This window comes from Haliaeetus albicilla, chromosome 12 (assembly GCF_947461875.1).
Source record: "Haliaeetus albicilla chromosome 12, bHalAlb1.1, whole genome shotgun sequence".
NCBI lineage: Eukaryota > Metazoa > Chordata > Aves > Accipitriformes > Accipitridae > Haliaeetus > Haliaeetus albicilla.
The window spans coordinates 27,757,037-27,784,365 of NC_091494.1; the positions used below are offsets into that span (position 1 = coordinate 27,757,037).

The following is a 27,329-nucleotide window of genomic DNA, read 5'->3' on the forward strand; positions in this document are numbered from 1 at the left end:
CAGATAGGCTGTACTGGGGGATAATATATTTATCTGCAAGTAAGGTATAAGGCCACAAGTCCAAAGCTACAAATCCTCACAAGTGAGTATTAATGGATTATGCCTCTGCAATCCATTGCATGTTCTAGTTATACAACAAAAATTGGGATAATAAAACAGCTCTTAGTGTCAAAATGTAATTAAACTGCTTCAATACGCCTTGAGAACAGCACAGCTGCTTTGTGCCACCATAAAGCATTTTAAAACTGCTGGGCCATTTGCTTGGGTGCCTAAATGAGAGCTCCTGGATTCAGCCATGGCTCCTGCACCACGGCATCTGCGGGGAGGTGAACCTCTCCTCCAATAAATCAACCCTGATGTGCCTGCGCCTGTAAACATGGGTCCCAACGTCCCGCTGATGGATGCGCTCCCGTGCGACCGCTGCAGAGAGCAGGGGCTGAGCCCTGCTGCCGTGTCCTGCCAGCAGCAAAGCTTTGGTCCCTGCCGTGGGGAAGGTGTTGTGTGTGCCGGAGGGGGATCCCCCCCCACCCCAAAATGTGCCCGGGAGGGGCTGCTGCTGTTTATCCCTCTGCTGCCAGTGCTGGTCAGAAGGTAAATGCCGAGTGAACAAGACCTGTCGATAGACTCTTGTTTAGTACTTCTGGGGGATAAATGAACCATTAATTAACCTCCCAGCAGAAGCTATCAAACCTGCATGCATGAAATACCAATTATCAGTCAGTCACAGCGTTTATTCTCATCAGCCTCGTTAGTGTCCCAGGTCTGTCCAGGGCCCACGGTGCAGCTCCCAGGGGTAGCACGAGGTGCTGCCCACGCTGCCACACACCCCAGGGGTCCTGCCGTGTCCCCGTCCCCGATTCCATCATGGCCACTCATGGGACCAGCCCTGCTAAGCAGTCCCACCTCGGAAGGTTCCTGCTCTGCAGACGAGGGCGGTTACTCCAGCAAGCATGGAAGTTGTGCTTGTCTCACAGGGCAATGCCAGCCGTCGCACGCAATGCGTGGTTCTGCCCGGAGGGGGCTGCAGGCAAAGGGGTAGGGTGCTTCCAGCTCCCCAAAATCCCGCTGGTTCCCTGGAGACCTCTCCCTGGCAGGTGCATGCTGACCTCGTGGGTCCCCAAGGCTGCCCCACACCAGCCACTGATGCTGCAGGGTCCGGTCCCGCTGCCAAACCTGCTCTGGGGGTCTGTATTTGTTTTAAATCTCAAACTCTTTAACACACGACCTCCCTCCCCAGTGCCCAAGCCATCGTGTGCGGGATGCCCAGGCTGAGCCACCTGGTGCTCCTGCATCCTGCTGAAACTGGGGCATCCCTGCCCCACTGCCTGGGAAAAAAGGGCTTTTCCTCATGGCACGGCCCATCCAGGGTTCAGGAATGACAGGATAATTATACTGCACTGGGGGGGGCACCTTCCTCAGACAGCCCTGGGGGGGGCAGCCGCATCCCAGGGGCTGCAGAGGAGCGTGTATGTGTGTGCACACACGCACGTGCGCCCGTGCGCGCAGTTACCTTTATCATCTCACCCATCTTCTCCCCAGGGGTGCTGGGGTTTTTGACTTTTATGTGTAACAATAAAAACTTTCATTGTAGCAAAACATTGGCTGGTCAAAATTAGACTAGTTAATTCCAGAGAATTGTTTCATCTCAGCTCAACAGTAATAATGAATCTTTTTTACAAGATGAATTGGTGAACAGCCAACTTCCTCCAGGGCAATTCCTGTGTAGTGTTGATCCCGCTGGAATTTACCTTGGGAAAAAAAAAAAAAAAAAAAAGAAAAGAAAAAAGAAAAGGTTTAAAACTATCAAATGCTACTATTCATAACAACATGTTATTTAGCTCAGTCATTTACTGACAGTGTACAGATGGAGCCAAGTCTTTTACAAAAAATGCTCACACAACACTTTTCTCCTAAGTCAGCCACAGCCTAAAAGAAATATTAGGTGCACACAAGCACGTTATTATCCTCGCAGAAGCCAAGAAGCACGATGGGTGCTTGCAGAATGTAGAGCTGCCTTTAAAAATTAATATGATCTTGGCCTCTACCTCAGAAATAAAAAAGGGTTCGTTCCCACTCGAACACCGTGTTTTCAGTGGGCTCAATGCTCCCATGTCTCCCTGCGGAGCTGTACCTCTTGGTCATGGCTTGAGATCCCCAGATTTGCAGGATTGGTCCCTGGGGGCACAGGGCTGGGCTCATCCAAGTGGCCAAACACTTGGAAGGTATTTATCAGAAAAGAGATAAATCTCATTAAAGAGGGGGATCGGTGGTGCAGCAGTGCTTTAATGAGATTTTTGGGACTTTTCGTGCTTTAATAAGACTTTTCATGCGTTTTAGGGCCAGGAGAGCATGCAGCTGCCACCTCACTCAAGGTGTTTGCAACAGAGGTGGTGGCACGTCACCTGGCACCATGTCTCCTTTCGTTTCCCCCTGGGTTGCTTTGCAGGGGACAGGCACGGTACCTGCAGGCACTTGCAGCAAACAACTGAGGCTGGCAGCTCGCCTCTGCCGGCCCTGCGCCGTGCTGCTGACAGGTCGGCAGGTCCGGAGGTGGTTTGGGGAGGCTGCAAATGGGGCGGTTGGGCGATCAGAAGCACAGAGCTTCCACTTGGGAGCTGGCACCAGCGCCTCGCCGGCACCCATACACCCTCGGCAGGGCCGGGAGAGAGCATCGCATCTCGCCCCAGCCTGCTGTCTGCATCCCACCCACGGGAAACACTGGCTGGGAAAGGCCAGAGTGCCCCACGTGAATAATATCCCTTTCCTAGAGCAGCAGAGCCCCTCGAAGCTCTGGTGAGTCTCCAGGCTGAAGCTGGCCCTTCAGGTGCTGCGTAAGCACCAGCACGGAGGAGTCCAGCTGGTTGCAGCGGGGTTTAGCTGTATCGGGGGCTTTGCAAACATCCCAGGTCAGTGTTGAGATGTCACCATCAGAACACGGGCTGGGTTTGGGCTGTCCCCAAGCTGGGGCTGTGACACTTTCTCGTGCCGCTGTCCCCCAGCCCCGCAGCTGCCGCGCCAGGAGCAGCCTCTCCCCCGGCAGCAAAGGCGAGGGCGGCTGCGAGCACCGTGCACAGGCACCGAACGGTGGGGATGGGCATGGGCATGGGCAGAGCAGGGCCAGGCGCCTTTCCCAGGGCTCCAGGTGCCCGTGTCACCTGCAGAAGGGACAGGCTGGCAGCCACAAGCCGCCTGGTACGGCAAGCGGTGGCTGGCAGGGGCGAGCCCCCTCCGGGAGAGGCTCTCGGCAATCCCTCATGCCGTGGGCGGTGTGTGTCAACCAGTGCTAATGATTTTTTCAGCGGCCAAAAGCTCTGCAGGGTTTTTTTTTTGCTGTTGTGGTGTTTTGGTTTTTTTGTGTTGGGTTTGTTTTTTGTTTTTTGGTTGTTTTTTTTTTAAGAGGGATTAAGCCAAATTAGTTTTTATCTGTTTCTGCAGTTTTCCGCTGGGATTCAGTGAAGCACCAGTGCCTGAGAACAGAAAAACGATAAACATCTAAACGCAGACACTCTGAGTACTGTTTTATCTCTGCCATTTGAAGTGATGACACCCTTCAACCAGATAAACAAAGCAACGAGGAGGGGCATGTTGTTAGATGGAGTGTGTAACGAACAGAATACTCCCTGCCACATTACAGACAATGGTAATGCACAATCATTCATTATAACTCAATTACAGTAATTAAAACTGGTGGGATGCAGAGGCAGAACAGACGAAGGGAGTAGTGCCAACAGAATTTACACTCCGTGTCATCAGCTAGCGATAACAACAGCTGATGGTGTCCCAGAGCCTCCTCCTGCCATCTGTTCGGAGAGCCGGCGACGAGGGATGGCATTAGGTGCCGCAGCAACCGAGCGGGTGGTGGATGGAAAGGGGGTAGGAAAGGGCTCTCGGCCCTCCCCGGCACGGCACCCGGCCCAGTGGGTGCCATGGGTGCAGTGCTGCGGGGAGGTGCTGCCCCGTGCACCCCAAAGGGTGAGCCACCCCTCCGAACTGCGGGCAGAGCCTGGGAAAATGAAGGGGGAAGAGTCACCCCGTTATCCCAGCTCTCTGCGGTGCAAATGGCATGGCCGCCTGCCTGGGCAGCCCAGCCTGCGGGAGTCTGCTTCATTCCTGGGGTGGGCACGGCACGGCACAGCATGGCACGGCACGGCACGGCACGGCTCTGCTATGACTGTTGTTTAGGGATGAGACACAGAGCGTGGGAAAAGCTGCTTGGCCAGGTCAGCTCCTCGGGGCAGGCATTCCCAGGGGGTCACCATCCCAATTCTCTGCCTGCTTGGGGCAGGGGACACTCGTGCACCCCACCGACTGCGCAGGAGCCCCAAGGTGGCTCTGCCAAAGCCCTCGGTACAGGGGGCGAGTCGGGGCAACCAGCACGGCGGCAGCCGGAGCAGCCACCCTGCACCTTGATCAGTTCAGTTAGTTATTTCATGGCAAGCTCACAACCTCTGCCTCAGCGCCAGGACCTACGCACTGTAATTTGATAATTGTTGGTTACTCAAAGTACAATTTGGACTGACTGCCGCCTCGGAGAGCTGGGCTGGGAAGGGGGAGCGGTGCCCAGCCCAGGCGGCTGCTGGAGCGGTGACCTGCGTGCCAAACCACCCACCCTCGTGGTGCAACCTTCGCCCTCACCTGCAAGGGCTCCAGGAATGGCACCACTGCTGAAAACCAGCCAGGAGCAATGTCAGGGTGCACCCAAAAGGGTAAGGGCTATAAGGGTGCACCCAAAAGGGTAACAGCTCAGTTTTGATGCCCAGCAGCTACCAGGATCAAACATCTCGCACACTTCCATGGGAGCCCTTCCTTGCAGGAGTGTGATGCTCATGGAAGGAAATCACTAATGAAAAGTGGGTAATACAAGCCAAAAGGCACCGTTTGCCGGGTGTGCTGAGCCATGGCCCACCGGCCGCATGGCGCAGCCTCAGGATGGGCGAGCACCGGTGCGGGTGAATCCTGGTGGCCCCCCTGCAATGCCCACCGCATTTGCCAGCTGAAGCATGAGGTCTCTGCCTTCACGCCCTGCTGTGTCACAGCAGCATCGGCCAAGGCTGAACTAAAAGCATGTTAAAAGAAAAGCCTTTATGAATATATAATAAAAAAAAAATTAGCGTATGGGGCTCGGAATACTTTAATTACAAAGTCCGGGCATTTGGCGCCTGGCTGATAGCATAAATGGGAATCAGAGAGACTGCGCACGGCTCTAACACCTCCTCCATCAGCACTTTCGGAAAGGTTGTAGTCAAACCAAATTAATTGCAAAGGGCAACAGTTTGCTGGGAACTGTTGAAAGCAGAAGCCACAGCAGATCAGGTGCCCAAAGGGGCAGCGCCGGGGGCTGCCAGGGGGGATGCCAAGCCCTGCCGAACCCTTCTGCTCCCCTGCACCGGGCTCTCCAAAATCTTACAACAAAGGATTTCTTGCAATTTTTATCTTTTAATGGTCCCCTGTGTAAGCCCCTCATTCCATCCAGCTTAAAATCAGATTTAAATGCACTCATAACCATTTACCGCTGTACATTATCGGGAAACCAAGCAGTTAGAGTGCTGCTCCTGCTTTTTATTTCTCCCTCGCAGCAGGCTCTGTCATGTTCAATACATCACAGGGAAGCCCCCGTAGGACGGTACATATGTCCTAGTTCAACGAAAGTGCTTTGTCTCTGTCAGGGGCGCTCGGGCTGAGAGCGCAGGAATGCGGGTGCTCACGTCCCGTGGTTTCGGAGCCACCCGACCCCATCCCTGAGCCATGGTGAGCATTCCGCCTGCAGCCACGGGCACCCCGAGGGCTGGCACCCCGCTTCGGCATCCCCCCGGGGTGCAGGGTCCCCTGCTCCCAGCTCTTTCTCTGCATCCCTAAGTCCTCCCTGCAGGCTTGCAGCAGTAGAAACAAAGCAGCTGGGTGATGCCTTCGGAAAGAAAAAAGAACCGATGGGGTCCCAGGTGCCGGTGGGCTCGCTTGCCCCGAGGGTGATGGGGGGACATCCAAGGAGGAAGGAGCACATCCCTCGGCAGCACATCCTGGGCAGGAGGGCACAGCCAGCCCCCCACAACCAGGGGAACGGGGAGAAGCCGAGGGCTGGGGGCTGCAGTCGGCTGCTCCCATCAGTCCTGCGCTTGGTTCTTCCTCCAGCTGATCTCCACCGTCATTCCCATGGGTGAAGGGGTCCCTGGGTGAGGGGCGTCCTGTGCCTTCCGGCCCCGCCGCACAGGAACAACGGGCCCTCTCTTGCTTTGCTTGCTTTTATTAACAATCAGTGCAGGTTTTCAGAGATCAAATGGTTTATAGACACTTTGCTTTCATTCGAGCTTCATTACATTTGCTTTTTATTCTTTTTTTTTCTTTTTTTCTCCCTTTTTTACAAAAACCAGTTGTAGTTATTAACAGCTGTACATATTCTGCTACATACTTTGGTGTAAAGTTGAGAAGTCTGACTCAGTAACCCTCCGCCAGCTCCGGTACATGCAGTTCCTCTATTTTTTTTTTGGGGGGGGGGGGGGGAGGAAAACAGCACCGACTTGCAAACCAGTGACCATGCGGGACACGATCTGGGGGTGACCTTACTGCTGGAGGAGTTTGCCATGGGGACAGTTCAAAGCCCCCCAGCCCTTTCCAAGGCACCCCCCCATCAATGCAAAGAGGGGGGATGCTCCAAGCGCCCAGGTCTGGGGGCACAGGGGGACGGGCAGAGCTACCCCTGCACAGATCCGCGCCAGCCCCAGGGACAAGCCCCGAAACACACACAGGGCATCGCTGAATGCCCCAGCAGGCGCCAGCATGGGTCCATTGGCACTGGGGGCATTTTCAGAGTCATTTTTCTGAGCCAAACCGCCCTCAGAACCACTCTCCCTAAATGCAGTTTTAAAGAGCTTGCTTTTTCCTTCGCTGGATAATTAGTGCACAAGATCGATCCCATCTCCTCCCTGGCCAAGGCAGCAAGCCGTGAGCACTAACGAGCCGCACAGAGCAGACAGCATTTGCCTGGGACATCCCCCTTAATTTTTCTTTTGAACAGAAAAGGGCAAAAATCTCAAACCCCTCTTATTTCAATGGGAAAAAAAAAAAATCATTTCCCATGAGATCTCCTTCCAACCCCAACTCGTCTCTCCCCGCTCCAGAGCAGCTGCTCAGAGGGATGCGATGCTGACCGCGCACCCCAGAACAGCCGGGTACTGACCACCTCTGCTTCATCCTCCTCTCCCCCATCTGTAAACCAGGCAGTTCTCACCTGAACCCTAAGCATTATTATTTTTGACCAGATTAAAATCAAAAATTAAAAAATAATCCATAAAAATGTAGTATAAAAATTCTCTTCCATATGCTACAATACAGGGTGAGCGCTTCTGCTACACAAATACTTTTATTTCCCATTATGTCTTTTTTTTTTTCTTTTTTTTTCTTTTTTTCCCCTTTAGTACAAAACGCTGAAACGCAGGCCTGTGCGGGGAGGGGGTCTGCTTCATCAGAACCTATATACCAGAAGACACAAGACCATATATAGCCCACAGGACCCTACCAAAGCCAGCCCCTTCCCCCCACCACACACAAACCCTACTTGTTAGTAAACTTTGCTTTTAAAAAAACTGTATTTTAAAGGTTATCAATTCTAATTCTTTACTTTCATTTGAATACAAAACACATAAGTTGCTATTATCTTTCGTGGCTCCCTGAGCTGAATTTACTATGCTTTCTTTGAAATCACTCCTCATTGCTTCTGTCCGAAGACCAAGAAGGGCTTGCGCAGACGATCCCGCAGCGTGGGCTTCCCCTTTTCTTCAAACATACGAGCACAAAAAAATCCATATATAAAAAAAGGTGATTGTGTTGCTGATGTCCCGTCAGTAGCTGAGGATCTGACCGAGTCCCCTGCGGTCCCAGCAGCGTCCCACCATCACTAACACACCGAACAACGCACGGGTACGACAGTAGGAACAACTTTCACCAGTGGACATCTTTGCTCAGCCTGGTTACGCGCTGCACGGCAAAGTCACGTCCCAACGGACGCTTCGGGGGAGGGTAAGGAAAAAAAAAATTGCCACCACCAAAACCATCAGTGGAATACAATTACAGCAGACGAAAAATACACAACTAGTGTACTGGGAGGGGTCCCCCACCCTTCCAATGCTATTTACTAGTCCATTATTTACATTTTTCACAAGTCTTATGCAGGATGCACAAAAAAAAAGTCACAATAAAAAATAAGTCCTTTATAGTGCCACCAAAGCGCAGACGGAAAGAACCAGAAAACCAAAAAAAAAAAAAAATCAAAATAAAACCCAAAACCCTAAAACCAAACAAAAATTTGTTTAGGGCTTCAATGTGTGCCATATTTGCAGACCTCCAAATAAATCCATGTGTGTTGTACGCCGGGCCCTTGAGGCAGAGCCCCGCCGGAGCGTGCCGGTCCGTAGCCGAGCCCCGGGGGCCGCCCCGCAGCAGCCCCCCCGAGCCCCCGGCCACTCCCTGCCGGCCGCCCGAGTCCTGCCACCACCGGTGCTGGGAGTTGCCAGCCCTGCTATAAAATCCGCAGTTAGTAGATGACCTCGTAGACTGTGGCCTTCTTGTCACCAGAGCCCGTGACGATGTACTTGTCATCCGCTGAAATGTCACAACTTAAGACGGACGAGGATTCCTTGGACTGGAAAGTGGGGGGGAGGGGGGGGGGGGAAAGAGAGAAAAATTAAAACCATCAGTTTGGTTTCCCCAATGAGGCTACCACAGCCATGTTTCACCAAGCAGCACCCATGTTGGTGGCATCACCACATCCCACACACTGGGTACCGAATCCAGCCACCCCAAAATGATTTCCCCCTCCCCAGAGCTGGCAGCCCCCCGGCTGATGCCAAGAGGGGGCTCCAGGCGCTGCCCACCTCCATGCCCTGCCGGAGAAGCAGCCTCCTACCTGGAAGATGCTCGCTCCGTAGGGCGTCCTCCAGGCATTGAGCAGGTTGTCTTTTCCAGTACTCACAAACCATTTACCTGCACCCGGGAAACACGGCATCAGTAGCCGAAAGCTGCCGCTGCCGACTCCCTGCCCCGTGGCCGGCAGCACCGAAACCACCAGCCGGACCCTGCAACCGGCCTCTCCCTGGCCCTGGAGGCTTCTGGCTGTTTACCCTCAGAAACTGGAGATTTTGGAGAAATTGGAAAATCTGGAGATTTCCCAGAGATGGCTATCCCAGCCTCTCTCCTGGTGGGACAAGTCCCACCACCGCCCCGCGCTCGAACAGGGCCAGGCATCGGGTCGCCTCCTGCGACGCGGCAATTTGCAACCGCAACTAGGACTGCTTTACAGGGATAAACCCCAACGGCACCATCCGTGGGACGGATCCTGCCGGAAGCCTCCCTGCTCAGCCCCCCGCCACCGCGCCATGCATCGTCCCTTCCTGCCGCTGTCCTCGTGTGCATCCCCAGCTGTCACCGAAGGAGTCGAGTTTAGGGCCGGAGCCGCTTACCGCAGTAGGCAAACTTGAGGGAGAGGACGCAGCTCTCGTGGAGGTGCAGCTGGTACTTGTCGGGTTTCGTGTGGTGCAGCACTTCCACGTTGCTGCTCTCCATTCCCACCGCGAGCCACTCGCCCGTCGGGCAGTATCCCAGCGAGAAGATCTGTGGAAGGGGACGGAGGGGTGCTCAGGGAGGGGGATTTGCACCCACCAGCTCTGCCTGCAGCCCCCTGCCCGAGCAGGCACCAGCCACCTCGGTGTCCCCAGCAATTCCTCATCGCAGAGAGACGCCGATCGCCTGGGCACGAGCTGAGCTGGGGGTGATCCCCTTGGTGATTTTAGTAACATGATGGCTTTGCCCACAGCACTGGCAGCGAGGCCAGCAATTCAGAAGAGATACAGCCCGACAGGCAGGGAAGGACGCAGCCTGGTCCTCTTAAATCACCGAGTGTCCCCAGCCACTGAAACGTGGGCACGGCAAAGCTGAGAGCCAGCGGACACGTCTGCCCCTGCAGCACAGCCCCGGCTCTTGCTGGATGAGACACGGCCTCTTCCAGGGCCAGCACTTCTGTCTTTGGACAGAAAGTACCTTCCTGGCATCCTCCAGAAGTGGAAAACTCAGCGTGGAAGGCAGCGAGACTAAATAAGCTTTAAGCCACGGCTACTCATGGGCTGCTAACCGTGGCGGCATGGCTTCTGGATGCCCAGGTCCACGACGGCAAGTGTTAATGCAGTGGGATGTCCTATCTGCCAGTGCCGTGGGGTCAGCAGCTGGGATGCCCTCTTGGCATCAGCCTGGGGGCTGCCTTTCTGGACCCTGATCACGCAAGTCTAGTTTCACCAGCCATATGACATTGGTGGAGGTTGCTGGCCAGCCCTGAGGAGGTGCAGCAGGGTCTGGAGAGGCACATCCATGTACTTGGAGCAGCTGCACGAGACCTACAAATGCCAGGATGGGTCCAGCCCCATGGAGACTGCTGCACTTGCCGAGAGGACACAAGGTCCCAACTTTGCCCCTCTGGACAAGGGCTCTGGGAGGATCTGCAGGAGGAGGCAGACACCTAAGCCCTGCAGCTATCCCACCTGTGGGGCACCCAGAGCCAGCCTGTAACACCCGTGGGCATCCCTAGGCGAGCACCACTTTCTTAATGGCAGCCTAGTCTTGCTGCAGATGAAAAAGTGATGAAAGAGGAGCTGAAACAAGAGCCAGGGAGCCCCACAGCTCCTACTGTCTTGAACACTCTTGGGTTACGCCTAAAGCAGTGGGCACAGCCAGACACAGAACTAACAGGGGCCTGTGCAGGCTATTTTCCCAGCAGGAAAAGCCGCCCCCAACACGCACACAGGAGCCAGTGCTGAGCAGGCTGCCCCAGTTTCTGTGGAAGGATAAACCCCTGCGTGGGGTCTCCACGAGGAGCTGTGCGAGGCCAAGACATTCCCTGCTCCCGGGGCTGAGGGCACCCCGTTCTTACCTGGGAGGTAAAGTCATGCTGCTGGAGCTGCCTCCCTTCCCGCAGGTCCCAGGAGCGCACTGTGTTGTCCAGACCCCCTGTCCACAACTTTGTACCGTCATGCGAGATATCTATGCAGCTGGCACCATCTGTGTGGCCTTGGAATTGCCTTCAAACAACAAAAAATAATGCAAATCTTCAAGGGGAATGCTAGCAAAAAGCACGTAGGTTGCTTCAAGGGAGCTGGTGCTCAGGCTACATTTACGAGGCTTCCCTGCACCAAGCACACCTGGAAATCCATCCAGGGAGCATCCTTTGCCAAGGCGCACCAGCCTGGCCGAACCCGCTGGGTTCACTTAGGGCCAAAGCATCGCCAGATAGTGCTCGTCACCATCCCCAAGGTCCTCACGCCAAGACACGGCCAGAAAGACCCCGATTACGGAGAAGAGCAACCCTTGGTGCTCCCAGCCCTCCTGCCGCGGTCAAGGGTGCCGAAGCCGGCTCACCTGACGAGTGTCTGGTTGTGCAGGTCCCAGACGGCGATGTTGCCGTCGCTGCAGCAGGAGAAGCAGACTTTGGCGTCGGGGCTGATGGCCAGGGCGTAGCAGGCGGGGGCGGAGGAGGTCAGCTCGGCCTTGATGCGGGGCGTGGGGGAAGCCAGGTCCCAGATGGTGAGCGTGCTCGCCTCCCCTCCCACGATCAGCGTGCGGCCGTCGGGGAGGAGTTTGCAGGAGCGGATGTAGTTATCTCTGTTCTGGAGGGGAAAGAGACGTTAGCAGGAGGACGGAGAATGATTCCCTGCATTAGAAGTGGGGGAAAGCAGGGGGGACATGCACTTGGGGACCAGCGGCGATCCACTGTGGCCTGCTGGCTTGCGCACGCATCAGGGATGCTCCAGCTCCCACGCAAGGCAGCGGCACTGCCCCAAGTCCCCTTACCAGGCAGTCCAGCTGGGAGATGGGGCTCTTGCTGCCCGGCTGGCTGATATCCCAGATCTTCACGCACCCCTTGCCCCCAGTGTAGACGTGCCTGGTGGGGTTGCTGATGGTGACGGCACACACCACCTCCCCGTGGCTCAGCGTGTTGATCTGCCGGGCGTGCCGTGGGATGCCGGGACCCGCCAGGGCATCGTGGGGAAAGGGGACCGGCTGCATCTGCCCGTCGGCACTCACGTGGAAGGAGTAGGCTCTGCCGGGGAAGGGCGAACGGGAGGGGGGTCAGCCCCGGAGACAGAGGTTTGCTGCAAACCCAGCGTAAGGGGCGGGGGCGGGTGGCATTGCAACCCAGCTGCCAGGTCGTGCCTTGCTGGGGACCAGAGGCTTGGCTGGACCCAGCCCCAGGTGAAGCCCCATGCTCATCTCCCTCCCGGGCACACTCATCCTCACCCAGTGCATAAAAAACCAAGAGGGACTTACGGCTTCCCTCCAGGGATGGACGCCAGGCTTGAGGGCAGGCCGGGGGCTCTCATGGGCGGGTGCGGGTCGAAACCAACCTGCCAAGAGACACGCAGACACAGGTGAGGTCGGACACGAGCCGGGCACGTGAGCAAACAGCTTCCCATCCGCGAGCCTGGACAGGCGTGGGGACACTCAGTGGCTCCTTTTCCCTTGCTGCTCAACAGCTAACTGTTATCTTTTCCCTGGCAGAAAGGGCTGGAGAATTAGCCAAAGGTTTTGGGTCTGCAAGGACCAGTGTGGGACAGGCTCACCCTCCCCGTGCTGTTCCCAAGGCCCCAGGGACAGGAGCAGCCAAGCCATGCCCAGCACCCCAGCTGCAGAAACACCCATCTCTGCATTAACAGCAGCACTTTACTTCTTGTTTTGACTGTGTTTTGCCTTACAGCATGCAATTGAATGTTTAGCAAGAGTAGTGGGGAGGGGGCTGTACAGTGGGTACTTTCCACGCACAGGGGGAAGGATAAACCCCAGTGTAGTAGCACATGCACTTTACCCCACAGGGAGGCATCTCCACACCCAGCACCCCTTGATGGTGGCTGATTCAAAATGCAGCTGGTGAGGAGCCCCACTTTCACAGCTGGCACAGGGACACCCCCCACCCTCCACCCCCCCGCCAACCCTCCCCGCACCCACCACCCCACCGGGAGCGAGAAAAGGAGCTAAAAGTGCTACGTACAGCTCCAAAGCTCACCATTGGCGACCGGCCATAGGCAGCGGCGGCGGCGGCAGCGGCACTCATCTGCGGGGGGATGTTGTGGAGCCCCGCGTAGGCGCCAGGGCTGGTGAGCGAGCCGTTCATCTCGTGGTGCCCCATCATGGCGAAGGGAGCCGCGTAGGAGCCCGCAATGGAGATGGGCGTCCGCAGGGCCGAGGCTGCGGGAGGGTTGGGGACACGGTCAGGGGACAGAGCCCACCAGCATCCAGCCCCACTCACCCCAGAGAAGAAGAAGCAATGGCTGGACCTCCCTCCTCACTCCATCTCTGGCACGGGGACCACCTGAGCTGCTGGCACCCCTGTCCTGACCTGGATTAGGTCTCCAATAAACCCGACACCCCCCCACAAAGCTGCTGTGCCCCCACTGAAGCTGTGCTGGGGACAGCAGCAGAGAGGTGGCACCAGGGACCGGTACCCACCCAGGGGGTCCATGCCGGTTGGCTTGCCGGGCATCGGCCGCAGCCCCGGGGTGCTGCTCGTCCCTGGGGTCGGAGCATCGTTCCTCGGCGTCGGAGTGTTCGACTTGAGCCCGGGCGTCGACGATTTGTCATTCTGGATGGAGAAGGGATGAAAAACAGAAAGGATGAGGTTCAACCGCCGGCACCTGCAGCCCCTGCTCAGCAAGCCCCTAGACCCGGCGAGTACCCGTGGCCGGCGGGGCCTGACCCCCCCGGCAGAGCAAAGGACATACGTGGCCCAGGTCTTTAGTCTTGGAGGAGGGAGTGCTGCTGGAGGAGGCGACCGAGGCCGGGCTGTTTGGTGCGTCCCCCTTCTTCAGCCCACGGGCTTTGTCTATGCCGTTCTCCGGGGGAGAGTGGGCTGGGCTGACCCGGGGGGTGGCGGGGTCCTGTGAGACAGGAGAAAGCATTGGCACCCCCAGCAGCGGGGAGGGCTCCCTCCGGCTCCTCTTTCAGGCAGGAATTGGGCCGGTGCCGGGGGGCCCCTAAGGCATCGCCCCCCACCCCTCAAATCCCCACCGTGCCGCAGGGAGAGGAGCAAACCCGCCGGAACAGCCCCATGGCTCACCTCGTTGGAGACGTCGACCACCAGGTCATCGCTCTTGTCACCATCGCTGTCCTGAAACGCAAAGCGAGTTAAACCGTGGAGAGGTGCCAAAACCCTGGGGTGGGGGGCAGCCCTGCAGGGAGCCAACCCCCCACCCCGCAGCAGGACACATCACCCACACCACGTTCGGGAAAATATTACCCAAACCCCGCTTTCTCCCACCCGAAGTCCCACCTGAACGCGTGCCGCACGCCCTGTGCCTCATGCTGCTGCGTCCCCGGCAGCTCTCAGCCCCCCCCGGCAGCCGCTGGACCCAGCTGCAGACCGTCCCTGCCACTTACATATCGGCTCATGCTGTCCTTCTCCTCCGCTTTCCGCTTCTTGGAGTCAATGCTGTAGTCCGTGGAGCTCCGGTGCTTCTCGCTGGCTCTCAGGCTCTCCGAGGGTGAAACGGAGTTATTCTGCAATAACAGAAGACACTTTTTAAGTTGGAAACAGGCCTTCACGAGCAGCAGCTTAGAAGGTGCCGCAAACAGTCCTCCAGCCAGCACTGAGCCTGAAATCCAGCCCTGTCCCAGACTGCAAAGCCCCAGTGGTGGGGTGAGACCCCACAGCCCACCATGCTAGGGAGCAGGGGACAGGGTCCAGCCTGGGCTGGAGGACAGCCACCACCGAACCGGGCATCGCTTTGAGCCCCGGGGATGCTGTCGGGGCAGCCCCACAGGGCTGCTCCATTCCAGCAAGGCTGCTCCTGGACGCCTGAGCCCATTTACTGCAAAAGCAGAGCAGAAAAAAGGGAGGAGCTGGTGGTTGTTTAAAAAGGCAAACCCTGGGAAGAAGCTGTGTGCAATTACAGCAGCCCCCAGGATCCACCAGCAGGTACCGGTGATTGCAGAGAGGGGAAAAGCTGTGCTCCCCTAAACCAGCCCCATCTCCACCTTCCTCTGCCCCCCACAGGGAGCACCACAGCTTCACCCCAGCCCTGGGCAGGGGAAGGGCTTTGCACAAAGGCTAGCACCCACGAGAGCCCACGGGTGCTTCCTCCAGCATCGGCAGAGCTGGGGGGCTTTGTTCCCAGCATTCGTTAGGGGAGCAAAGGAATCGCTTCATCCCAGGCCCGGCCAAGCCGCACCAGCAGCTGAGCTCTGCTAAGCCAAAGGGCATCCAAAAAACATTTGTCCAAAAAACCTTTGGAAAAATCTACGTCACCGGGAGGGGCAGAGCCCAGCGCCCTGTGGTGCAGCCCCGCTCAGAGACGGGGCCTTTCTGTGCTCGCTTCAAGCGGCAAAGCCCAGGAGACACCGGCGTTCCCCAGAAAACCCCTCGCACACTGGGACTGCGCTGGGAGCAAAAATGGCAGCGCAAAACCACCTCGAGAGCAGCAGAGAAAGCCCGGCCCCGCATCACCCTGCGGCACAGCCCCGGCCCTGCGCAGATGCCCTTCAATTAGTTTCTCGGAGCAGCAGGAGAAATTACCATCATTTCATGTCTTGTAGAAGAGCCCGCCACCCCTGCTAAGCAGAAATGTTCCTAAGCTCCTCTGCCTGCCTTTCTTTCCCAGCTGAAAGGGAGAACTAAAGCAGTTCATGTTTCTCCTCGGTACCCAATAAGCAGCTTTGGATAACACCGGGGTCTTTCTTCTCAGGCAGTCATGCTGAAAAACCTCGCAGCTACCAGAGAATCATGTCAAGCATTTAGAGGCATCGATCCATTCAGCCCGCCGCTGGCCTGCCGCCAAGAAACTAAATATTTTTTATTGCGCAGGCAAGGCTAGGAAAATATGAATGACTAACTCTGATTATCGTGCACATTAAACCTCCACAGGGAATACCCCGTATTTTATTTTATAGATTGGGAACCTTCCCATCTCTGACGGCCCCCTCCCTGCTGAAGGAGGAGGTTAATGATGCCCAATTCCCCTCTCCCCCCTTAAATGGCACTTTTCTTCCCATCCGCCCCCGGCTCTCAAAAGGCCCATTTGTGGGCTCGGGGATGGCAGGAAATCGCTGCAAAGCCGCAGCTCAGCCGGGCTTTGTCCTGCCAGCTTTTCCCCGAGACGGCAGCATTGTGTACCCCAGGGGTGGGGGTGCAGGCTGAGCCCCCCCCTCCATGGGGAGACCAGCCCCCCACCAGGCTCCTACCAGCCTGTGCCCACCAAAAAATATATTCACCACCCTCTCCATCCATGCTCAGGCACTGCACCCAGCCAAAACAAGAACCAAACCACTGCTATTAACACCGAGGTGTCAGGGACACAAATAAAAAGCAGCCGTGCTGGAGGTGACGGTTGCCCTCCACCACGGTTATTTAGCTGGTTAGTTAACTGCTTGACCTTCCAAGTCCTACTTAACACAGCGTAATAGCCAAACCCATCCCAACAGATTAGATGACCCAAGATAATAGAAGAGTGATCAGGAATAAAATAGCTTTCCTAATCACCAAAGGATTTTTAGCTGCGCAGACTTGACTGCGCTCATTCACAGGGCTTAGTCAATTGAAACTGAATCTCGAAGCTCTGCGGCAATCAAAAAGATTTAAACCAAATCTCATAACCGGCCCGGAGGAGGCGGCTCCACTCGCCCCGGCACAGCCGAGAGCCCAGCAGCTCTTCCAGCCGGGGGGGGGTTTCTTGCCTTTTTTTTTTTTTTTTAATTAAATGGGACCTGTGCAAATGGCATCCCTGGAGCTCACGCCCAGAAGTCTGTTTTTTAAGACAGTAGATAAAACAAAAACATGCAGCCACCAGAAACTGAGGAAAAAAAAAGGAGGTAACGGGACTTACTGCACTTGAGTCTCGCTCTTTTAGAAGAAGCCGGTGTCAGAGGCGAGGTCACAGCCAAAGTAAAGAGAAGACAGAAAAATAAAGCAAGTTAGGCTAAGTCTTAAAACAGAAAAATAACTCTAGAAGGTCCTCATTGTATGGTCTCCTGCCTGAACTCAAAACCTATCTGGTCTGTCTTTGGCTTGCTTTAAAATTCCTGTCCCTTGTCCACCCGGCTCCTGCTGCCTCCTGCCCCTTTCTTTTTGTTGATGTGATTTATTTGGCAAAACACACAGAGGAAAGGGGAAATGCCCTGAAATGCAAAAGCAATGACACCAGCCTAAGGCTCTTGTGACCAAAGTCACAAACCCAGGAGAAGGTCCCAACTGCCCGTCTCCGCAGCCACGCAGGCAGGATGTGGTTTAGCCATTAATTTGTACGCAAAAAGCCCCTTTTCCCTAGGATGTCCTGGCAATTTGAATCCATGCAGAAAAATTAATGTAATTGGAAAATTGCTACCAATAGTTTTTTCTCACTGGCTTTCACATGGAGGAAAACCACCCCAAATCCACCAGCAGCAGAGCCCAACAACTTTGTGAGGCTGTCGGATAACTGCCATGCAAACCGGTGTATTAAGGGGAAAGATCTCAGAACTTCATGTGTTAACAGGCAGGGTGGTTTGTGAGGAAAATCTTCAACACTGTTGGTTTGCAACCAAACTCATGCATCATTTTATCTTCTAAAACATTGTCTTATCCCTAACAATAAGAAAAAACAGCAAGTTTGCTAGTGAATGTTGCTGGTTTCCAGACCATCAAAAGTCTCTGACAGTGATGGAAAGGAGAAGGAGGAGGAGGAAGGCTGCTTTGCCTTTAAGGCACGGCTGAATGGGGAGGCAGGATTTGCAGCAAGACTCCATCAAAGCCTGCTAGGACTAAAACCTGCATGCGAACTCAGGGGGCAAGTGAGCAACTCAACCCAACAGAGGTCAATCTGCCGGTGTCATTTCTTGGGGTGATTTGCACTCCCTACCCTAAACGAGCAAAGAAAGGAGCAGTCTGGAGGCAGGTCCCCACCTCCTCTGCCACCTGAAAACCCCCACCATCCCTCAGCTGCTCCCAAAGAGCATCTTGACCCCAGCGAACAAGAAAAGGGAAAGCTTTGGGATCGCCTGGAAGCTGCCAGTGGGAACATCCCGCAACAGCGGCAGCATCTCCCTCGGCCACCGAGGTTGATTTAAGGAGCTTGAGCATCATGTAGGGAAAGCCGCATCCCTAAAGGCACAAGCCCACCCCCTGAAGCCCACTACCCCGAGGGACGGGGCGGTGGGAGCAGAGCCATGCCTGGACCAGGGCATTTCTAGCACCAAGGGATGCAGCGACGGGCAGCCCCCGAGGACTGCGTCGACCCGGCCCCTCGCTCTCACCTCTGTGGTCCAGGTCGTGATGGTTTTTCTCATCCTTGACGGCGAGGTGTGCCTGGCTCCCCAGGGCACCGAGAGCCAGCAGCCCTGAGCTGCTGCCGGTGACCGGCGGGATGCCCGGCGGCTGGAGGCCCGAGGGGTGCGGCGGCAGCTGGACCGGGGGTCCATGGGCGGCGTGGGAGAGGTGCTGAGCCTGGAGCTGCTGCTGCTGCAATGAAACCACCAGTGAGCCGGGGAGGGGGCAGCGGGACCAAGGGGGCATTTTGAGGCATCGAGCGGTGGGAGCAGTGCCGGGAAGGGGCATGCCCCGCTTCATGCCGGGAGGGCGGCGAGGTGATGCCCTGGGGAGCTGCCCCGCTCGGCTGCCTGGAAGGAGAAGCCCCGTTAGCAGGAGAGACGGAGGGTGTCCTGTGCACGGCCCTGGGGGTGATCCCCACCGCAGCCGTCTACGACACGGCTGGGTGGCACGAGTGCGTGCATGGCACACACACTTTGGGTCAGACTGTGAGCGTCATCCATAATTCCAGGTAATTCACATCTTCGCTGCAGGCTTAGCAAGTTTTGCTTTTCAGTAGATATAAGAAGAAAAGAAAAAAAAAATACCAGGACGCAGAAAACGGCTCTGGCTAGAGTGCCAGCTGCTAAACCAGATCAGAGAGAGAAAATTCAAGCATCCAGGATCCTCCCAGGACACCTCAGAAAAAAGAAGTTTTGCTTATTTGCTCAGGACTAGCTTTAAGGTGCTTGAATGTGAGAAGAAAACCGCCCACACAGCACTTTGGCCCCATCCTGCCACCCCACTGCTCCCAGCCCCCTCCGACATCAGCTGGACGTCCCCTGCACTGGGGATGGGGCTGGCCGAACCGCAGGCGCACCCTCTCCCCAAGCCGTGGGGCAAGGCATCACCACCCACACCCCCAGCAGGCAAGGCAGGCAGGTCCAGCCCAGCCGGGGGGGTGCACAGCCCCCCAGCTGCTCCCCACCTCCCTGGGGCTTCGGGGAGCTGTGAGCCCTGGCCATCCCAGCATGCACGCATCCAGCTGTGGGAATTGCCCGCTTGTCTTTAGCTGGAAAAAAACCTGAACTACAGCTTTGGGGAGAGGAAGGGAAAACCAAACACAGCCCCTGCATTTCTATTTCAAGTACAAACTTGAAGAAAACAAGCTGAGATCCAAGCTGCTATCAGTCAACAGTCTGTCCTCGGTGGTGTCACTTCCAAGAGCCCCAGCCCACCGCTCCCGCGGCTCCTCCGCCCCAAGGACAGCAGCGGTCCAGCCAGGAGGGTCTCGGAGCTGGCGCTCACGTTTCCGACCCTCCTGCCTGCACCCATGGCCACCTCCAGCAACACCCTATTAGCTGCCGGTGAAAGCTGCATTTGGGCAACTGTCCTCCAGTAGGAATCATGGGCTGGGGTGGGGGGACACCTGAGCTGCAGCGGAGCCCCCCACACCTCCTCTGGGTGCCCGCAACCAGCTCGGATCAGATTTTCTCCCTCCCTGGTGCCACCAAGCATGGCAGAAGCTGTCACCAGAGCGGGCAGCTTTCTAGCAAGCCGGGCTGTGCGTGGAGGAGGATCCCACGGCACAGTGAGCAGACATACCACCGACCCACACCCCATCCGAGGGGCACAGATGGAAAGCAGGCGAGGGCCCTTCCTGCAAGGTTCAGAGGGGCTCAGTCCCAGCCCTGCACGGTGACAGCCAGGGAGCCAGGGGCTGCACCGCAGCACAGCTCAGCTCAATTCCCAGCAGCAGGAACACACCAAAAATACCTCCCAGGTACGGGGGACCCTACCTTTCCAACACTTCCATCAAGGAAATTTCCAGCACGTCTCCCCCTGCGCTGCAAGGGGATGCACCTGGCTGCCCCCGAACCAGGCTCATGCTCTGCAGCACTCGGGTGACCCCAACACAGCCCGAATTGGGGGGGGGGGGGGGTGACACCCTGGGACAGCCCAACAGGGCAGCACCGCTCACTGTGATACAGCCCACAGCTCACAAAACACACTGGGAAAGCAGAAGTGGGTTTAACCTCAGGGGTCCTGCACTCAGCTTCACAGAGGGCACAGTTCGACCCTGTTGCGCATGGGAGGCGCACTTGAAAAGTTTTCCTCCTGCCCTCAAGCAAGGCTGGTGCCCTCCAGCCTGCAGCCCCCCCCCCCCCGTGCTGGCAGCTCCCCCACGCAGCTCTGCTGCAAAGCTGTGCATACAGACCCACAGTCCCAGCGAGGCCGAGGGCACCCTGCAAACGCCCCCCCCCCAGCCCCTGCAGCAGAAGCCAGGATGCAGCTTTTTGGAACACCCCCCCACACACCAAGGCCATGTCTTCAGGGGAAACACAGCTTCCACCCACCTCCCGACTGAAGGACCTATTTTAGGGGGTAGCAGGAAGGGGTGACTTGCTGTCACATGCTGATGGGCACAGCGGGACGGAGCAGCCTCTCGCTGCCCGGGGCAGAGCTGGGTGCAGGGAAAGCGGGTGGGCGACCCACACCTGCCAGGCTCTGGTTTCTAAGCCTTGTGCGAGGGGAGAGGGAAATCCCCAACCCAGGGTGCAAGCTGGGGTCAGATCTGAAAGGCAGTAGCTGCAGTTTCAGGCAGAGGAGATGCATTATCTTAAAACGCAGCTTCTTCCGGGCAGCGCAGAGGTCTCAGCTGTGGCAGAAGCCAAATCGAGAAGGCAATTAGGCCTCTGCAGTGCTGTTATAGGAAAAGCATAAATCATTGTGTCCTCAAAAGAAGGAGCTTTTGGCTTCTGCTGGGCTGCTCCATCCACGGGGCAGAGAGGGGGAAGCATCCTCAGGACCGCCATTTGAGGAGGCATCCTCAAACCCACGAGTGCGAGGCAGCAGTGCAAGGAGAGCTTGCTGGCAGGACGAGGGGAGCACCAGGGCTCGCAGCGGGGGGTCCCCAGCCCCAGGGGCTCTGCCGGATGGTGCCAGCACCGTGCTGGTGTGTCCCTCGGCAGCATGGAGCACAGTCCCTGCCTCCTCGCCACACACACGTACAGAGATCGATTCCTCCGACACCAAAGCAAGAGGAACAGAGCCTCAGCTCTTGCTGAAATCAATGAGGCTCTTTACAGTCCCAGTCTCATGTGATTTCCACCCATTTAAGTGAGAGGCAGAGCTGGCCATTATATCAGAGCATCACCCTGGAGAACAGCCCCTGATGGTTTTCCAGCACAGTAGACTCCTCTCCTACAAGCTTTCCAGCAGGGCCCATGACCATGGGGCTGGGATGCACAAAGATCCGATGCTTTATCCTCAGCAATCTCTGACTTCCACAAATATCTGCACTGCATAAGGCTCCTCCCGGTAGCTTTCCACTCCGGGGTGACAATCCCCTGCAGCAGCACGAGCCCCAGAGAAGCGGGGGCACGGTCTCATGGGCAACCTGGGTCCACGCAGCAACACTCCAGCCCAGTGGCATCGATAGGGGTCACAGCCTTGGCACGGTCCCAGGAAAAAACATAGCTCTACCACGAGCAACTGTAGCAGCACCCAGTTGGGGCCGAGCAGGGAAGGCAGGAAGAATCACCACCCTGAGCCTCACCCTCCAGCGGAGCAGAAGACTGCTGGTTTCTTCCTTTTTTTTTTTTGTTTTGTTTTTTCTTTTTTTTTTTTTTTTTTTTTTTTTTTTTAAACACTGCCAGCAAATACATCCATCCAACGCCCCAGTGAGCTGCAGGGGACCGGCCCCGCAGGGTCTGAGCCCCCCTGCAGCAGCCCTGCTCCAGCACAGGGCAGGTGGAGACAAACGTCAAGACAAAACATCCCACTGTGGTCCGAGATAACATTTAAAGGTGGTTTTCTCCCCTTTGGCAGGCAGGAACCGGTGAGCAGAATCCATTTGGAAAGTCTCCTCGCCAGGCAGCTCTGGTTTGGAGCCTCATGCCTCTGTCCAGCTGGGCTGCCCATAGCTCCACAGGGCAACGAAGATCACACCTCGGGGCTGCAGACCTCTATCCTGGCACGGCTGGAAGGAGCCATGCCCCAGGCAGGTCACTCCTGTGGCAAGAAGACGACAAGCCAACAAGCCCAGCACCCGTCCCCGCTGCAGGTGAGGGTGCCCGCATGAGTGCTGGAGGATCCCCAGGCTCTGCTAGCAGCTCCCACGGCCGTCTCCGCCGTCCTTCCTGGCCGTATCGCTCCACCATGCTTGTGCGTGTCGGTCCAGGGAGCGGTCGATGCAGCGCTCGAGAATCACATCCTGGAGACTCCACGGAGAGCGATAAAACCCACCTGGGACTCCACAGCACAGAGGGATGCAGCAGAGCTCAGCAATGCTGCTCACTTGGCATCTTCTCCGCTGAAAAGCCCACCTTCCCTCCCCTGCCCCTTATTCCCTTCCCTGAAAAAGGTTGTTTTTCAAAAATACATCATGTGGAGGCTTGTTGCAAATAACCTGGGGGAGGGCAAGCCGCAGGAGCTCTTTTGCCACCTTCACCACCCAAAAAACACCCCTGCGCCTGCAGCAAGGACGAGACGGGGTGCTCACCTCTGAGCGGGATCAGGGTCCTGCCCGACAAAGCCACGCACACAGTGCGGTACGTGCGAGGACTTGGGGCAGCCTTCCAGGGCCAGGGACTCTCCCGACACCTCCCCAGCATGCCCAAGCTAAAGGGCAAGATCAGACCCGCTCAGGATTCTGCACTGGGGCTTCTCATCTGCTGGCAGGACTCCAAACCGGACTGACTTCCCTGCAGAGCCCAGGACACCAGCCTGCAGCACGGGGCTGCGGACAAAGGCACTGCAAACCCAGCCCCGGGTGACGGCGGGGACATCAGCGTCGCCCAGCCCGCAGGTCTGAGCCAGGCAAGAGGAGCTGGTTGGAGATGTGCAGACACAGAGATGTTTTCCTTCTGGGGTCCCTCAGCATGTGCCAGACAAATATGGTTAAGATATGAAGGAGGTTACAATTTATGAGAAAGGCTGGCAAGGAATATCTCATATGTAGAGTGTTTTTAATTGGATTATGTACATCATGCTTCATGCCTTTGTTAACCGATTTAATGGTTCACCACTTAAGTTCACCACTTGCGTTAAATTTAGTAAAGTAGTCTAATCATTTCCAGAGCTATAACCAAATCAAGGGCTCAATTTCACAGAAGCCTGAAGCAGAGGAACTGTGAGACAATGGCCTAGATGCATAAAATTAACAGTTCTTGACCTCAAAAGGGGCGAAAAAGAAGGTTTAATGATTTGGTGCGGTTTTTTTGTGTGTGTTGATTTTGTTTGTGGCACCTGCACCAAGATGCTGGTGCAGTTTATAAATAGCATCTCCCTCTCTCACTGCAAGGCATCGCAGGGGACAGCAGAGCCACCCGGGCCCCCCGCCCCGGCAGCGCATCCCCATGGGACCCAGAGGGTGGGGGTCCGCGCACGCCCCAGCACGCTGCCCTCTTCCACTCGAGAAGAGCAAACACACACAAGCGATCTGCCCCACATGAGCAAGCCTACAATAACAAACCGCTGCATGCAAAGGGGAGAAATCCTGTTTGCTGGGGAAAAAAAAAAACAACAAAAAAAAAACCAACAAAACAAAAAAAACCCAACAAAACCCTCTTGGTTTCGTGTCTCGGGGGGGCACCGGGGCAGGTGCAGCAGCCACCAAGCAGCACGGACCCGTGACCCAAAACAGCTCCACATCTGCCCAGAGTGTGCACAGCACATCTCAGAGACAAGCTCTACCCTCCTCTTCAGCCGTCAAAGCGCAGGGCATCGCTCCCCACCCTCCCGCCAGCTGCCGCCCCAGGTCCCTCCCTCAGCGAGGCGCACTGGGAGGAGATGGTCCCCACTGCCCGCCCAGATGAGCCCCACGCTCCCCCGGCTGCCCATAACTCCTGCCTCCTGAAAGTTCGTCAGGCAAAGCGATTAAATGCCTGGCTGCCTAATGACGGGATGACACTCGCTCTGATCCGAGGAAGCAATTACCTTGAAAATGGGGGTCACGGGCCCCGCTCATTTACCTTAATTGAATTCCAATATCTGCCTCTAGCTGCCTGGGCTCCTGGCTGTGACTTAAAGCAGCTCATCAAAGCCGAGCATCTCCCTCACTTTCTGTCTCTGACACGGATCCACCAGCTCACCTCCCAGCCCGCTGGGAAGGTGCGAAGTGCAGGCAGCGGCAGGCAGGAGGCCAGGCAGCTGTGTGCCGCTGCTGCCTGCCACCCCGGCACGGACCCAACGAGACACGGTCCCGTGGCCAGACCCCTTCCAAGTGCCACTGCCGCACCAGCCCCACCACGAGGGATCCTGCTGCAGCCGAGGCTTTCCTCAGTCCCAAGGGCTGCAGGAGCCTGGAGCACATTTCTACACTTAGTGCTACCCATAAAACCAGAAAAAGGTATATAAAAGCAAGTTAAACACAGAGAATCGCAAAGATCCTTGTAGCTTAAGAAGTGCAAATAGTGACTCAAAAAATAAAATAAATTAAAAATCAGTATTTTTTGGAAAACAAACACCAAAACCCAGAAGAGCTCTGGAGCCACCTCCCCAGGACACTGGTTGGGGATGCCGACGTTCCAGGGTTAAGGAAGCTCCAACAGAGAGCAGGTTTGCTGCAGGACTGAGACCATTACATCAATTAAAGAGACAATAAAAAACTGTTAAGTCTTAAAAAACGCCCAAGATCTGAGAGAGAGAGCCTGGTAAGACGGGAGCGGGTAAGTCAATGCATGGAACAACAACTCCGTCAAGTTTACAGCACATTTCACATCAACAGCACACACAGAGACATGCCTGGGCTCAGGGGGCTCCAGGAGGGCTGCCGGGCACCCGGCCCCGCTCCGCTCCCCAAACACTCCCCAGTCTCATGGAAAACATCCAATTTGGCTGGCAGAGGCTCCTAGTGGTGCATTAGTGCCCAAGGAGGGGGACTGGGCTGCCCAAGCAGTGGCTGCCACCCCCCATCTCGCTCAATGCCAGATTGGGGGAGTTTTGGTGGTCTGGGGGGGCCGCAGGATGGCCGGGGGGCTGCGAGTCGCCCTTCTTTAACCCCGGCTGAGCGCAGGATTGCCTCTGGTTATGGTAAATGATAGGAATAAAAGGGGTATACACACGGTGAGAGGCAGATTGGGAAGTCCACGTACCCCGATGATAGCATTCAACTCCGTCATTGTCACTTGCTTGGCACGCTCAACAGCCTGTGCGACTTGCTGTTGGTGCTGCAGGGACAGAGGTGCATGGCCAGGTCAGAGCCGGGCACGGGGGCACCGAGCCAAGGTGGGACCCCCAGCCCTGGAGCTGGTCACCCCTAGTTTTTTTATCTATATTTTGCTCATGGGAGCAGCAGCCTGGGCACACCTCCCTGCTCTACGGACCACGGCGTGCCGGGGGAGCTGGAGCAGCCCCTCACAGCCTTTTTTGCTTCGCAGGCTCGGCACAGACTTCTACAGCTGAGCAAAGCCCCTCATGGGGTCTGGCTCTCCCCCACCCCAAGGGTTTTGCAATGCGCACACAGGATCTGAGCCTCATTTCTCAAGGGGCACCCCAGAGCAGCCCCACTCCCCCTAAATATGGGTTTGGTGGGACCAGGTCTGTGCCCCTCTCATGGGACACTCCCCCCCCCCGCCAAGGGGCACGGCACTACCTTCCTGGGGAGACCCCCAGGAGAAGCAGCATCCCCCATCTGGGGCGTTAAAAAGTCCTTACCTCTTGTGACAGAAAAGGCATGATCTGGGCTAAAATCGTATTCAGTCTTTTAGCAATTTCTGTCTGAAAAAAAGGAAGAAGAAAAAGCAACAGTCAGCACCAAGCAACCTCCAGCAACCTCCTGTGGACTGCACAAAGCTTCCCAGCAGCAGTACCATGCATCCCCCTCCCCATCCCCTTCTGCGCATCCCCCCCCCCCGTCCCCTCCCAGGCATCCCCCTTCCCCACCTGGCCACGTAAGAGGAAGCGGCAACTCCCAAAAGAGGCAATGAAAGTGCCTTCGTGCACGCTCTGTGCTCACCAGCACTCTGAGGACACTTTGGTCCCCTTCCCATCATGGGACCGAGTGTCATGAGCCAGCCCCAGCAGCTTTGCACCAGCCTGGACTTCCCTGGCTTCAGGAAAACATAGCCAGGCACTAGCACAGCTCTCCATCCTTAGAACAGCCGCTCCTCTCCAAAGAGGCCAGATCATGTAAAATCAATTTTGCACGTCCAGCACGCAAGGGACAGCCCCTCGCCATCGCTTTCCACTCCCTGTGCTTATCTGCGGGCGTCGAGTTTCTTCAGAAGAAACCTCGGCAAACACACACCACCCCGTGTAGCAAGTGTTTAGTCAACAGCAAGGGCTGGTGGGTGCTTGCTCTGATCTCAGCACTGTTCGGGTTCCTTCCACCATCCTCGCATCGTGCTCAAGAAACTTAACCCGTAACCATTTACGCCCATCGGTTTGACCACATGATTTAGGAGCTTAACAACAAACCTATGCTGTCAAACTGTGGTTTCTGCAACATCTCCATTAACTGGGAGTAATGTTTTCCTTGAGTGATAACCCCAGCACATGTTTGGGAAGAGCCAGGAGGTGCCGTCCTGCCCCGCACTGCGCACCCCACAGATGCTCCCGCTCGGCACACGGAGCTGCCTGCATCACCGCTGCCCGGCTCCCAAGAGTTAACGCCGGCTGCTCGGCCGGCCGAGGCAGCTGTTAAAACAGATTTTGGTCCAACTCAAACACAGCCCAAGCAGCCGCGAGGACTCAGCGCCGCAACAATGGCCGGAGCCGAGCCCTGGCGCAGAATCAAACACCCAGAAATTCCTTCCGACAGCCCTGAGCAGCTCGTTATCAATAACATAAGTGATTAACTGGGTCTCGCTCCAGCCTCCCCATCAGCAAGGTGCCTCCTCCCCAAGACAGCCAGCATCCACCCCTGCCTCAGAGAGTCCCTGCGTGCTCCCCAAATCACTGCCTCCATCCCTGGCACCCCGAGGCTTCGCCCTCCCTGATCCCCACTGCTCGGCCTCGAGGCGTCCCCAGGATGCACCCTACAGCAGCTCTGATTTTTAATCCCAGCCCCAGCGGAGTGCCGACCCAGAGAGAAGCTCTCAGCTCCACCTGCTCTCACATACTGCAAGAAAAAAAATCT

The 27,329-nt window shown here is 56.4% G+C and overlaps 1 protein-coding gene across 7 annotated transcripts in view; it reads right to left on the minus strand.

Moving 5' to 3' along the window:
* Window positions 1-6,225: 6,225 nt before the first annotated feature.
* The window catches only part of TLE3 (TLE family member 3, transcriptional corepressor), a 30,601-nt gene continuing 9,497 nt past the window's right edge, over window positions 6,226-27,329 (minus strand). Inside the window, exons 6-21 of one of the 7 annotated variants that reach the window (XM_069798699.1) lie at window positions 25,907-25,969; window positions 25,345-25,419; window positions 18,256-18,457; window positions 16,851-16,867; window positions 14,410-14,529; window positions 14,090-14,140; window positions 13,755-13,910; window positions 13,483-13,615; window positions 13,040-13,221; window positions 12,307-12,383; window positions 11,830-12,079; window positions 11,398-11,645; window positions 10,913-11,060; window positions 9,453-9,603; window positions 8,900-8,976; window positions 6,226-8,635 (exon numbers count right to left, since the gene is read on the minus strand). In XM_069798699.1, coding sequence (XP_069654800.1) covers window positions 8,528-8,635; window positions 8,900-8,976; window positions 9,453-9,603; window positions 10,913-11,060; window positions 11,398-11,645; window positions 11,830-12,079; window positions 12,307-12,383; window positions 13,040-13,221; window positions 13,483-13,615; window positions 13,755-13,910; window positions 14,090-14,140; window positions 14,410-14,529; window positions 16,851-16,867; window positions 18,256-18,457; window positions 25,345-25,419; window positions 25,907-25,969 — 2,058 coding nt within the window. In that variant the 3' untranslated portion in view covers window positions 6,226-8,527. Of the gene's footprint in view, window positions 8,636-8,899; window positions 8,977-9,452; window positions 9,604-10,912; window positions 11,061-11,397; window positions 11,646-11,829; window positions 12,080-12,306; window positions 12,384-13,024; window positions 13,222-13,482; window positions 13,616-13,754; window positions 13,911-14,089; window positions 14,141-14,409; window positions 14,530-16,850; window positions 16,868-18,255; window positions 18,461-25,314; window positions 25,420-25,906; window positions 25,970-27,329 lie in introns of all 7 variants that reach the window. The other 6 variants (XM_069798694.1, XM_069798695.1, XM_069798697.1 and 3 more) reach the window with 6 other exon arrangements.